This window comes from Hoplias malabaricus, chromosome 12, assembly GCF_029633855.1.
Source record: "Hoplias malabaricus isolate fHopMal1 chromosome 12, fHopMal1.hap1, whole genome shotgun sequence".
Taxonomy (NCBI): Eukaryota; Metazoa; Chordata; class Actinopteri; order Characiformes; family Erythrinidae; genus Hoplias; species Hoplias malabaricus.
Genome location: NC_089811.1, coordinates 14973539 through 14988274, shown reverse-complemented (window position 1 = coordinate 14988274; position 14736 = coordinate 14973539). Strand labels below are relative to the sequence as shown.

General features: G+C 37.8%; 1 protein-coding gene across 7 annotated transcripts in view; it reads left to right on the top strand.

Annotated features, from left to right (window-relative positions):
- Positions 1–14736, top strand: part of map4k4 (mitogen-activated protein kinase kinase kinase kinase 4) — a 126842-nt gene that overhangs the window by 59115 nt on the left and 52991 nt on the right. For 6 of the 7 annotated variants that reach the window (XM_066686011.1, XM_066686010.1, XM_066686008.1 and 3 more), the window contains exons 8-12: positions 352–406; positions 887–965; positions 9471–9646; positions 11474–11546; positions 12917–13127. In XM_066686011.1, coding sequence (XP_066542108.1) covers positions 352–406; positions 887–965; positions 9471–9646; positions 11474–11546; positions 12917–13127 — 594 coding nt within the window. Of the gene's footprint in view, positions 1–351; positions 407–886; positions 966–1618; positions 1660–9470; positions 9647–11473; positions 11547–12916; positions 13128–14736 lie in introns of those variants that run through there. The other variant, XM_066686012.1, reaches the window with a different exon arrangement.

The following is a 14736-nucleotide window of genomic DNA, read 5'->3' as shown; positions in this document are numbered from 1 at the left end:
TCAAGGCAAATGATGGCGATAGAATATGCATGTCACTTGTCATAATTCCCCTGTACATGTGATTTGTCACTTTGTTGTGTTTAATACAAAGTTGGAGTTCTGTATGGTTTACAATGTTTAAAATACATTCCAGGAAAGGCTGGAAGCAAAAGACTTGTATGTGTTTGTTGGAGTTGGGGTTGGTGGGTGGGACTGTTTAAATATTCTTACCTACAAAAGGGTTGTACTTTAGAAAAGTGGTTGGGAATCACTGGATTAAGGGAAATTTGTGTACATTTGACTTGATGGCAAACTATCCTTTTATGTTAGATTCTTATTCTAATAGTAAAAATTGTTATTATATTTATCTAGAGTGATCTCTGGTCTTGTGGAATCACAGCTATAGAGATGGCTGAGGGAGCGCCACGTAAGTGCACTTCAGTGCAGCTATAATTTCTCTGTACTGTTCTTTTACTACTTTTCCTATACCTTTCCATTCTCTTTGCATACTTTGCATTCTCCTCCATACCAGTGTTGTCTTGGCCATTTTCTGAAATTCTAAGTTCAAATATAGTCTACTATAAAAACATAAACACGCCATATAAAATCAGAGACATTTAGCAATGCTTCAGTAGACCTTACCAAATGGAATGGATCTTACCGAAAAAATGGAATAGAATGTAAGCTCCACCCACAAATGGGCTTTTCCACAGTTACTGTTGTAAAAAAGAATGAGCTTCACAGAATATCACATTCAGCTAAACAGAATTCTTACCCCTTCACTTGTAATACTTTTGGGAACACTGGATCTGTTACACAACTTCATGAGTTATTATAGCTAGAAAAAAAAAGAAAAAGACCTCTCTTTTTAGTACTTTACTTAAGAATCTGTTTTTCTTGTTTGTAGCACTGTGTGACATGCATCCGATGCGAGCTCTCTTCCTCATTCCCAGAAATCCTCCACCTAGACTTAAATCCAAAAAATGGTGAGTATACTGTTTAAGGCAAATTTAGGCGGTCTAGCAAAGGTTTTCCAGATTTTTTCTAGACATTTCTAGACTAAGGGCATTTCCACACCTGTAGTTTGTTTGCTCTGGTCCAAATCAGGTAAGACGTTTGTAATCTTGGAACATTTTACCATTGGTTTGATTTGTTTTTACACAAAGAAAAATCCAAGCCCACCAAAATGAGTCACAGCCAACCACGTGAGAATGTTCTCACCGCTGATTGGTCAGACATGTCTGGGGCAGGAGCAAGAAAGTAAACACAGGGAGAAGGTCCTGTGTTTTGGACTAGTGCATGTAGTGCTGGGTGATAAAGCAATATTGATTTGTTTCGTGATAAATTTTTGCTCAATAACGATGATAAGCTTTAGGTAATAGAGCCTAATAAATCAGTAAGCGCAGCCCATGTATACTCATGCTATTACAATAAATTCATATACGCGGCCATATGAACGTGAGAACGTAAACAAGAATATAATGGGTTTAATTCAAGTGGTTGTGTGTATTTATTAAATATATATACATATATATTAAATATGTTATAGTCTTCTGTTCCCTCCATGTTTGGGGTGTATTTTGTCTGGTATGGCGACCCCCTGTCAAACACAATTGCAGAAACTTTCCCTCTCACGCAGGGAGAACCAGAGAGCAGAGTTTGGCGCACACTCTTGACAAGGTGGGAGTATTTTTCTTCACTCAAAGTGTATTTTCCTCCTGGGAAATATTTTCCTGTTTGCGAGAACGCTTCTCGTTGCCTGACGTAGTTTTTCCTCACACAAAATTATTTTCTCCACTCGCTAATTTTGAAAGGGATCTGACGCCATAGATCCGGCAGCATCTCTTAAATAAACACTTCCAAGGGTGCAAATGTTCCCGCCTTGCACTCCGTGATTCCGGGTCAGCTCCGGACAGACAAAGTGGTTACAGGCAATGAATGAAAAAAGTGTGAAACAGAAAACGTTCTAGCTTTCCCACTGTTACAAGCACGGTTCTAAGCCTTTTAATGGGTTAAGTGCAATATGTTTACAGTTCAGTACTTGGGAGTGTTTATTTATTAATGAATTTATTATTTAAAAATCTTCTTAATCTATCATTTTACTCTTTCTGCTTCTTTAAATGCTTGAGGTGGTAATGTCCTAAGAATGTTTTCATGACACAAGACATAGATATCATTACTTTTTTGTTGTGTTATATGATAATGAACATTTGGTGTATTCAGTCTACATTTTAAGAAGGTTGTCATGTTAATATTGTGATAAATAGCGAGATCAATCAATATAGAAAAACTTAGTGATAACATTTTTGGCCATATAGCTCAGCTCTAAGTGCATGTTTCTCTTCTGTTTCTCCGATTAGCAGCTAAACTTTACTCAGGTCTCTGTTTAGCAGATCTGCTGCTTCCAGTACACAAAGCACCCCTTGCTATGGCAGTTTTTTTACCACCAAACTGAAGCCTACACCTTACAGTTGGTTTGGATCTAGGTCAGATTACTTTCTCATCAGAAATTAACCGCACCAAAGTTTTTTTGGGACTGGACGATAACAACCACCTCTTGAGGGTGTCAGTACAGTTGCTTTAGTACTTCTTTCACACCTGCCCAAATGAACCGCACCGTGTATGAAAATGGACCAGAGTTCAAAAAGTGCAGGTGTGTAAACACCCTAATGACGCTTTTCCACTGCATGTAACCTACATGGCTCAGCTCTATTGCTTTTTCACTGGCCAATTCTGGTACCTGGTCCCTTGAACTCTACAGAGTGCTGATTGACCATAGAGACCATGAAATGCAGAGCTCTCTGAAGTCATGGTAGCATTCACATTTATTTTTTATCTGACTTACAACGGCAGCTCGTAACATTACCTTAAGGTGTTTTGAAGAGTATTAAACCCTCCTTGGGCCAATAGCTGATGATGTTCGGGGCGTAGCAACCCCTCTCACTTTTGTCAGATTAAAGCAATACTAAAATATGCTACGCAGGACTTGGCAACCGTAGGCATGCACCCACACGCAGATGAACACACAGAGCACTTTTTAGGCCACCACAGTATCACTTAGCATCAGTGACAAGGTCACAAGAGCTAAACATTTAAAATCGAGTGAACAAGGGGTGTTAGTGAGCAAAGTATAGGAATGTCTTTCTGTCCTGCAGGATTTTGGAAGGAGAGTCAACACTCAACAGGTAGAATGAAGTGATATCAGACACTGCACTACGCTAAATTAGTGAAGCACAATTCACTGTCACAACGTCAGCATTTTCAAGATAGCCTAATATAATTATGTAGGTTCATCTGTGAACTGATGGGATTGCTTTATAGTACTGTTAGGCTATATCTAGCCAACTTACCATTAGGTAACTTTACCGTTCTGAATGGGGATTTTTCAGTCATTCTCTTGCTATATAATGTAGTCCTATCATAGGACTGTGAATGGATGTCTGTTTTAGGGGGGGCTGTAGCCCCACTTAATGTTTTTTGGCCCCCCCAATTATTTCAACAATGTTTCTCTGTCTCCAGATGGTTGTTGGTGTGTATTGCTTTCTTGGCAGAATACACACACTTAGTGTTGCCAACCGTCCTGTAAAATATGGGATCGTCCAGTATTTGGACACTAAAAGGCGCGTTCCATTTTGAACTGATACGGGACTCGTTTTGTTCCATATTTTTGAGGGCACACTGTTGTGCCGATAGATAGAAACATGCAACTCTGTCTCTCAGCCGGAGTGAGGGGCAGATTCTCCATTGCTCCTAAACAGAATGTGCTTTTCATTGTTTGTGACCTCTATCCATTCAATCAGCAGTCAGAGTTATCTTTCCATCATTCAGTTCTGCAGCCAATAAAGTCACAGTCCCTTCTACAGGGAATTGTTTTGCAGCGGTGCTGAGAGCAGTGGGTCAGTGCTGAAACACTGGGAACTACAGTTCTGTTGTTAGTGCTGTGTCCTGGAGAAAGTACATTTCATTCTCCCTCGACACATCACAGGTACATTTTTTTTTTAAATTAAAGTAATTCTTTATACATAAAAATCTTATTGTAATTAATGAACAAATTAAAATAATATTTATTATAAACTCGTAATACAGTATTCGCCAAATACATGGACAGACTCTGCTTTGCTATTATTCAAAAAGGCTACTGACAGGCCTTTATTTATTTTAGAAATTTTTTATTTTGTAAAAGTAGCAGCTACTTGTGGCTTTGCTTAATTTGTACTTTATCAAAGAAATTTGCTGCTATGAAACAATTACCCCAGACCCCTTTGGTTAAAGCTTAGCTTCCCCAGTCATTAATCTCTAGCGACAGCCGTGGGACTGTTTTTTTCATGCAATATTAGGATACACAAAAGGAAAAGGCAGGCAAAGATAGACAGCTATTTCTATGGAGTAAGATTATTGTCAAAAATGAACATGTGCATGCTCATCTACATTCGTACATAAATATTTAACTTGTCTGTTGTGTGTGTGTTTTGTACGAATACAATTTACGCATACTACTTGAATTTTACTAGTACAACTTCTAGATTACGAACACAAATTGAACAATGAGAAAACACTGTCAAAAATCCGTCAATGGACTCAGGCAAAATGCATCAAGCAGACGACCAGTTGTTTTGATATAGTGCACGTATGGTCTGCTGCGAATTTGTGTTCCCTTGAGGCCGATATAATTTATTTTACGATTATGTTGTTTTTACATGTTTTACATTTTACAAGTGTCTTTACATATTAGAGGCATTTTTCTATGATATATTTAATTTTCATGTGGTAACTGATGAATTTAATGTATTATATTTGATAGAAACCTTGTAGACAGACAGATGAGAGCTTGTTAGTTTCTGTATAATCTCAGGAATTCAGTGATGCCAGGTTTATACATTGCAAGTTGTATAACCACAGATATATTTTAGTACAGGAGATTTGTTTTTCCCAAACTCAAGGATTACAAATATTCCCTATACTATAGAAATCTGACACTTGACTGAATAATACTCGTCAGTTCATAATCCCAAGAATGATTTATACATTTTGGATGACATTTATTTTTGTACAGATTATTCATTTCCATTCCCTTTCATATGTCTACATGTTCTTTTTGTGTTTTATATGTGAAGCAGATTCCTCATTACTCTCCAAATTTTACATAATACTGCTTTCGATGGAAATACTGCTTTTATGCCCTGTGAAGGACTGGCGCCCCCTCCAGGGTGTATACCTGCCTTTCGTCCAATGATTCCAGGTAGGCTCTGGACCCCCGCGACCCTAAATTGGATAAGCGGTTACAGATAATGGATGGATGGATGGATGGATGGATACTGCTTTTATATGAGACCTTCATCTTGTATCTGCCTTAGATTGTGAAATTTATGAAGTGAAGGACCTGAAGAATGCAAGTCTCGAACCACCGGTGTGTAGAACCATAAACTTTAAGTTCAGTTTGAAACTGTGCTTTTCACAGAGAGATAAATATTCATGAAAAGGACACATTTATTAAAATTAACATCATCTGAAAGGGAGGTCTGGGTTTCTTTGCTCCGACTGCTTCCCCCGCGACCCGGACCCGGATAAGCGGTGGATAATGGATGGATGGATGGATCATCTGAAATTTATTTAATTTTATTTTGGTCATTTGTGTAATTTATTTTTTTTTCCCCGTTTCCCCAAACAGATTAATGAACCATATACAAAACACGGGCTGACTTTTTGTTTCTGTCTTTGTGTGTTCAAACTGAAAATTAATAAATACTGTTTTTTTTTTTTTTCTTCCTCCATTTCTACCATTCTCCATTCAGTCCAAGAATCAAAATAATAAAATGTACACAGACCTTGTTGCCGCCACCAGTTCAAAACAAAGCGCAGCATACAACGCATGTGCACTCTGTTTAATCGATTGGTTGTCTGCTTGATGCGTTTTGCCTGTGAGTCCAGTGACAGTGTTTTCTCACTTTCTAATTCGTCTTCATAATCTAGAAGTTGTACCCGTAATAGGTCAAGTTGTATTGTCTTTATAAGTGTATTTTTGAAGTTGTATTCGTACAAAACACACAACAGACTTTTGTGTACAACTTAAATATCCCCTGGTACAAACAATAAAAACTCCACACCATGCAGCATAGATTTAAATGCATGGGTAATACTATGGGGATAGGAGGAATATTCAAATGTTGAGGAAAAACCACAGTATTTCCATACTGTAGACCTAGATGAACATAGAATATGGAAAATATATGGAATATATATGGAAGATATAATACGTCGTGATTGTAATTATAATTTAGCTATTATAATTTCAGGGGAATTATCACCACTTTTGAAAAGTGCAATACACCCCTGACGATGAGCAGTGTTCAGTCCAAAATACAAAAAAACATGCGAATACCCAAAAAGTAAACAGTGCCTAAATTTACAGCTAGTGTTGTGTTTTCAAAGCCTGCAATTCCTTTTAGAGACCAGAATGGCAACATCATCTGATCCATTTCATTGGGGAGCTGTGCTAGTGGAAAAGCGACAGGCTAAAAGTGAGTCAAGTCAAGTTGAGCCAATCCCATGCAGTGGTAATGCATCATAAGTAGACTTTAGAGGTGAAATACAATTTCTGGTCCAGAATTATGTAAGGTCTGGTATGTTATCTAAATGCTCGTCATAACTAATTGGCCACATAGGGTCTATATTCCATCGGTTGATCTTTATGATTTATTAGGCCTTTTACAAGTTTTACAAAGGTCTGGACACCCATGGGATCACCACAGAATAAGTGTTATTTGGTTGTCATAAAAAATTGAAAGGGAGCTAACCAAATATGGATAGTAGTGGATCCCCTAGCGAAATCCATCTAGTGTTCACTAGTATCCACTAGTGGTGGATGTAGGTGGACTAGAGTCAGTATCTAATATAATGGGCAGTGAGCACAGAAATGTTTATAGGTCATTTTATGTTACGACTGACTTGTCCATGCTTTTGGAGAGTTCTGCCTTGTTTCTTCCTCATGCTCTTGATGTTTTAATCCTGTTCATTCATGGTTCTTCTGTGTTTTTTCCTCACCCTCTAAGAGTTTTACCTTTTGGGTCTGGGTTCTTCTCACTGTTCCTTTCTCATGCTTTAAGCAGGTTGTACACTACACCAGTGTTTCCTAGCCCTTAGGATTCTGCATATTTTGCTCTTTTCCCTGCTGCCAACCCAATGGACTTAACTAATCAGCTCATTAACATCCTCTTACTATGCTGTAAAAGAGAGGAAAATGTTGCTTTGTACAGGGCAGTATGCGCCAAGGACTGGAATCAGGAAAAACTGCACTACAGAGAGCAGCAGTCTTTTACAAATTTTTTTCCCCCTTATTTCTTCTCTTTGTTTTGTTTTGTTTGCTGACTACATTGCTAACCTTTTTTTGTATTGTTCAATTTTTTTTTTTTTAACTATTCATTAACAAATTACTTTAGGCCTTTCTCTAGAGCTTGAATGGAAGGATATAATTTGCCCTTTAAACTAGTATTTCTGTGCCATCAATCATTTTTGCTCAACCTTGAAAAAACACTTCAGAGTGAAATATTTTAATCTCAGCTTTAGGAAGATTTCAGTGCTAATAAAATGATTTTGGGAAAATGTCTGTTTTATAAAATACACTATTTATGAATCAGAAAATTAAATATCTTACTAATTGGCCACATTTGGATTATGTCCCGAATTACATATCTTGCAAAAAAAAAATCTGATTTTGTGAAGTTTTTTTGCGAAGCAAGAGTTATATAAATTATTTATTTACAGTGCCCTCCACAATTATTGGCACCCCTGGTTAAGATTAAGTGCTAAAAATCTTAAATAATTTTTTTATTGCAGAAGCATAATCTTACAGAAAAATGTAACCTTTAACTCGAGTGAATTAAAAAAAAAATCCTGGACTAAGAAATTATTCATTGGTGGGAATACACCCTGGAGGGGGCGCCAGTCCTTCACAGGGCATCACAGACACACACACACACACACACACACACACACTTTTCGAGTCGCCAATCCACCTACCAACGTGTTTTTATTTGGGACTGTGGGACGAAACCGGAGCACCCAGAGGAAACCCACGCGGACACGAGGAGAACACACCAAACTCCTCACAGACAGCCACCCGGAGTGGGAATCAAACCCACAACCTCCAGGTCCCTGGAGCTGTGTGGCTGCAACACTACCTGCTGCGCCACCGTGCCGCCCACTAAGAAATTATTTTTCCTAAAATCACCTGTTCCACAATTATTGGCACCCGTAAAAATTCCTAGAAAATAAATGTGATTGAAACATTTCTGTCATTTCTACTGTAGTTTATAAAGTTGATTAGAGTATCTAGGAACCTTTCAATTAGTAATTCATCACTTCATGTTTACCTGGGGTATAAAAATGGTGTTACACAGAGGCATATTTCTCTTATTCACTCTTCAACATGGGAAAGACAAGAGAACACACTATTCAAGTAAGGCAGATGTGTGTCAACCTTCATAAGTAAGGCAATGTCTACAAGAAAATAGCTACTCACCTAAACCTACCCATATCTGTAGTCAGAGGAATCATCAAGAAGTTTTAAACTACTACAACAGTGGTAAACATGCCTGGACGAGGATGCAAGTGTATCTTGCCACTACGCACAGTGAGGAGGATGGTAAGAGAAGTAAAAAAGTTCTCCAAAGCTCATTGGTACAGAATTGCATCAAGGAGTAGCATCTTGGGTTCACAAAGTCTTCATAACAGCCATCAGGCATAATCTACATGCCAACAAGCTGTTTGGGAGGCATGCACGGAAAAAGCCTTTTCTTCATAAACATCTGTAGCTTGCTAAGCAGTACTGGGACTTCAACTGACTCAGATAGGAAAAACATGCTTTTGTGCAGATTGCATTGAACTTAAAACGACACATTGAGCTGAAGCATCAAAGCAGGCTTGTGGATTACTTGCAAATTATTGAAGTCACAGTAATGGAAGTGCAGTTTTCGTTATAATAAATCCATGTTGTGCTATTGAACTGCTGCATAAGTTAATATGTCTGAATATATGTTCATGTACAGTATACTTTGTCATTGTCAGCATATGATATATTTTTAAATGTTAAAAAATATTCTCAATCTCAAAATTGGTATACACCATTGTTAGTGAGCGTGGTATATGATAATATATTTATTTTGGGAGTAGCAATGATTTTGGGCTGGTGATGGATGGGTAGAAAGGGGTTCTGTTGAAAAAGAATAGCAGCCTATTTATTTATTTATTTTTTTATTTTTTTTACAAATTGTAACTGTGAACTTGTAGTATGAACTGAAATTTGAATAAATGCACTTGACTTAAAGGTTGCATTTTTTGCATTGTTGTCCTATATTATTAAAAAAATGAATGTATTAGAAGCTTAAGAATGCATGTTAACCAGGGTTGATAATAATTATGGAGGGTGTTATATTTTCTTTTCTTGCCTTTATCCCTCACTACCTCCATCCTTCAATACTTTCCTCGTCTCTTAGGTCCAAGAAGTTTTTTAGCTTTATTGAAGGCTGCCTTGTGAAGAACTACACACAGAGGCCTCCCACAGACCAGCTGCTGAAGCACCCCTTCATCAGGGACCAGCCCAATGAGAGACAAGTGCGCATCCAGCTCAAAGACCACATCGACCGCACCCGCAAGAAGAGGGGGGAGAAAGGTCTGATAGTGCACTTTCCTTCAGATGTATATTGTGTATGAAAGGAAAAAAAGCAGGATCCTTTACTGATCCTATTATTTAAAGCTGTGTGTGTGTTTTTTTTTATTAAAATGTATATATTAATGAGGAAAAAAAAGACTTTTTCTGTGCATCTACATATTGGCATGTGTTCTTTAAGTGGCTGCCATCCCACAAATTTTGAAATAAAATACAGACAAATTTGAAACCTTGATATAGATACCTTAGAACCAACTTAGATACATCATTCTCCAGATACTTCTGCAGGTCTAATCACTGTAATAAATGTTTTGAGTGTCACAGATGTTTTGCCGTTGCTTTGAATCCAGCGAGTAATCTACAACCACTGAACTGCAATCACACTTGCAGTTTCTACAATATGTTACCTGTCAATTAATAGATAGATTTATAGAGGACAATGTCTTTAAACACAGTGACATGCTGTAGTGTGTCATAAATTAATGGGTAAAATGCTGCAATAAGATTTAGACATTTTAATTCATTTTAATTCGTGCTGTCAACATTAATACCTTAATTAGTGATTAATCTGGAAATTTTACGCTTAATTTTTTTTTCTCATGTAATTAATTTTTATTAGGCAATGTTAACACAGTCTGTGCTGAGTTCAGTAGGCAGAGTACATTATTTTTATGCTGAAATATCGATTACGGTTTAAAATTTGGTCCCACCTAGTCTCTCTTTCTGTGCCCCCGAAATTTTTACTCAGCAAATTAAGAGAATCTAATTTAAATATCATACAATCTACTTTGAACTGTTATAATAAAAAAGAAATGTGTAATAAGTAAAAGACAACCCATTTGTAATGCAATCCCCTCTACACATCCATTTGTTTTATTTCCCTTTCAAAAAATAGAAATACTAGCATTTTCACACACAAATGATCATGATTAATTACAGATTAATTTAATCGAGTTAATCACAATGATAATCGATTGACACTACAAATTTTAATGTTTTTATTTAATGCAGTCTTGACACAGCCTTTTTAAACCTATGTATTGTGCATATTATATTATTTTATATATTATAATTGAACACAAACAATGCTGTGGTTAAAATAACAACTGCGTCTAGTCCTTACCTTGCACATGACACACACACATTTTTTTTTAACCCATTAATCATTAAATAGCTCGCTTCAGAGAACACAGTTCTCCACAACCCAGTACTTTATTCCTGTCTTGTAGATGCTTGACACTGGGCATGGTGACATTAATGCAGATGCTTCAGAGCGTCCCATTTTTGTCATGTTCTCGTACAGAAGTTATAGAAAAGCTGTGCATAACTTGGACATCTGTGCCCATAATGGGTACACCATAAAATAAAGCTCAGTTCACGTATTATAAGGAGCATCTACAAACATTTGGACAGTTTATGCAAATATCTGTAGATGTGTCAGATGTCATATTTCCTTCAGTTTCCAAAGTACTGTATAATTAAGGATCTATTTTGAAGACTTGCAAGCTGTAAGAGCCTTTTGCACTTTTATAAGGAGTTATTAAGATTATATCAGTCAATTGTCATATAATTTATCTCTCTAGACACTAAAATTGCTTTTTCAAAATGAAAAGACGTATCACATGTCTTATCTATGTGGATTTAGAGGGCAGGGTTGATTTTACACATTTTAATAAAGGGGATTCTTATAGTGAAGGGCAGTTTAGTGTGATAGTGTGTGTTATGTGTGATAGTGATAGTCCTTGTGTGTGTGTTGCACATTTGTTCATTTGATTCGTGATGGGTGTTATGATTGTATTGGTTTGTTTTGGGTTTTTTTGGTCATTCCAGATGAGACTGAGTATGAATACAGTGGAAGTGAGGAAGAGGAGGAGGAGGCCCCAGAGCAGGAAGGAGAACCAAGGTAGATAAACACACATGACTGTGTTTATACCAAACTCTTCATCTTAGTTCTTCCTTTTACATAAATGGTAATATTAGCTTTTTCGGACAGGTCGGTAAAAATCTACATCTTTTAAACAAAGAAATATCTCATTTACACATTTACATTGTGTCTCAGCTTTTCCCCTCTAGTTTAGAGCAGGGGTGGCCAGAGAGACAGGAAAACAAACTCATTAGTACCAGGAGTCACAAGCAATGTATTTGCACAAATATGTGTGCACACAACTTCCATTCTACAGCAACCACAACTTCTCATGACAGTCGCAGAGTCAACTCCAAGAGTTTCAATTCCAGACACTCGAGGAATCGAATTTTTGGGTGTTACCCTGACCACAGCCCCAGAAACAGATGAAGCATTTTCAGTATTTTTTTTTTCTTGTTATATATCCCCAATATTCAGCTGGGGTTCAGACAAGGGTGTAGATATATAACATTAATTCATTCATTATCAGTAACCGCTTATCCAGTTCAGGGGTACGGTGGGTCGGGAGCCTACCCAAAATTATCAGGCGCAATGCAGGAACACACCTTGGCTTCACAAGGCGATGCACCCTCACACATTCACTTACACACTCACACCTACAGACACTTTTGAGTCGCCAATCCACCTACCAACATGTGTTTTTGGACCATGGGAGGAAACCAGAGCACCTGGAGGAAACCCATGGGGAGAAAAACCCGGAGCGGGACTTGAACCCACAATGTCTAGGTCCCTGGAGCTGTGTGACTGTGACACTACATATGTATACAATATAATATATATATATATTATATTATATTATATTGTGTGTGTTTGTATATATATATATATATATATATATATATAGCTTACGCAATCATTCCTCATTAAAAAAATAAAATGCAGTGTTCCTTACTCAAACATTACGAGACTCGATGCGGAATGTGTCTCTCATGCCTCGTGTATACTGCACTTAGTCTCCTTATAGCACATCCTTTCACCAGATAGCGAGAAATGGCAAAGCCTATCCTGTTAGCGGTGTGGGTACAGGAGATGGGAGTCGTAGTAGAGAACGAGATCTTAAGTGTTTGTGAGCCAAATACATTGACTGAGCTTTGTATTGTAATTATTGCTAGGGACAATTCTGTAGTCGCTGGATATTTTTAGGGATATCCCTACCATCCACCATTCTACCATCTTGGGCCCAAATGTACACTGACCCATATAATGGAACATTATACCACATGCAAACTGAATAATTAAATGGAAAGATGCAGTCTTTCAAAGATAGGTCTTAGAATTACTGTGTTTGTTTTAAAGCAGCAACACATTTACTACTTTGTAATTAAAGCTAATATCTCTCTTAACTGCAGCTCTATTGTCAATGTGCCGGGCGAGTCGACATTGCGACGGGACTTCATTCGTCTTCAGCAGGAGAATAAGGAGCGTTCAGAAGCTCTGAGGAGGCAGCAGCTGCTGCAGGAGCAACAACTCCGTGAGCAGGAGGAGTACAAGCGCCAACTACTGGCCGAGCGTCAGAAGCGCATTGAGCAACAGAAGGAGCAAAGGAGGAGGCTCGAGGAGGTAAGAGTGGGGTGATATGATACCAGATTCACTGCAGATAACAGACATATTATCAACATAGTGGCATATAGTTAAATAAAAATATAAATAGATAAAATAAATATATTTTTATTTTCTAGGTTGTTTGTAAATGATTTCACATCACCGTGAACTGCAGGTGGAGGGCAGATGTGATTTTATACACGAGGCGCTCTATGACACGCTGTCATAAAGCCTTACAGTTTACAGTTGCTCACAATCATTTCAAATGATAAACCATGAGGAGCTTGTATGAAGTACCAAAATTGTTGTTCGTGAGAGAGAAAAGTGCAAGAATATGACTGAAAAAAAGCAATTATGGCTGCAAGCCCCAGCGTGTGTTCAGAAAATAAAAGCAGCTTCTAATTCAGAAGCTACTTGTTCAGATTTTATTGCGTTTCTTGTTGTTTTAAATCTATCACCTGTGCACAACCACAGCACTAACACTTTGTAACTAACTTTGTAAAACACAATACTCACTGCTCACAACCTCATGAGGCTGAAGTCCATTCTACCTTAAATGATGCATCTAGCACCAGTATGTACCTTCCACACCATTTAAAGTGGAAACGGAACACTGAATTAATTATGCAGTTTATGAGGAGCAAGTATTTTATTTGTTCAATTCTGTGTGTGGTGTTGTGTGTAGACCAGTGTGCACCAACCTTTACGTACAAGATCTTCCTTTGAAATCTGAACAAATGAAAGATCTACCAGCGTAAATGCCAGGCTTAAGCTACTTAAAAACAAAGCTGTGTATGTCCCCATGGCCTCCAATAACATAAAATTTAACTCTTTACTTACTACATTATGTACAGCTGAGGTGTGTTGGCTGTGATATTTAGTGCCTGAGGAGACAGGTGTTCTGACATGTTGTGCTACTTATAACTATCCTAGTGCAGCCCTGCACATGCCCCTCAATTTTTTATATTTTCTTGTGTTTTACTCCAGTGCATTATACAATCTTAGCTTACTGTTATTTGCTTCAGCGTTCCAAAACTGTAGATGCTGAAACAAATTTTATAAACAATGTATTATCAATATAGTTACCTTTTAATTACCTTATATTTACCCTCATAAGGGGATTTAGGCTGTGCATGTCTCTTGCTTATACTTCTTTTGGTCTATACGAATGCCCTACCTTTTATTTAGGCGGCTGTACTTATGAAAGTACTCTACGGTCGCACATTTCCACGCAGTAGCGCAACTCGTCAGAACACCGGGGTTTAGTGTGACTATCGTTTGTGATGTCATTTGTAATCCGCATGAAATATTTGTATAATATCTCCCGTCTTGAAACTGCACACATCAGCTCTGCCATCATGTTGGCTCAGACAGGGCAGAAACAGAGCCACACCACTATTGGTCAGGGACGCGAATTTGCGTATCAGTATTTGTGTCACAGGGTTTGTGTCTGCGGCTTTTTGTGTCTCTGCTTAAGTAGCTCGCGAACCACAGCGGATACAGAATGACGCTGCTATAGAAACTTAAAGAGCATAACTGAACCAGCCATGGTATATCATGATTGACTTGCATGGTCTTAGAGATCGACTGGTTGGCGACCACATTGGCATAGGAACCGTGGGGGGTG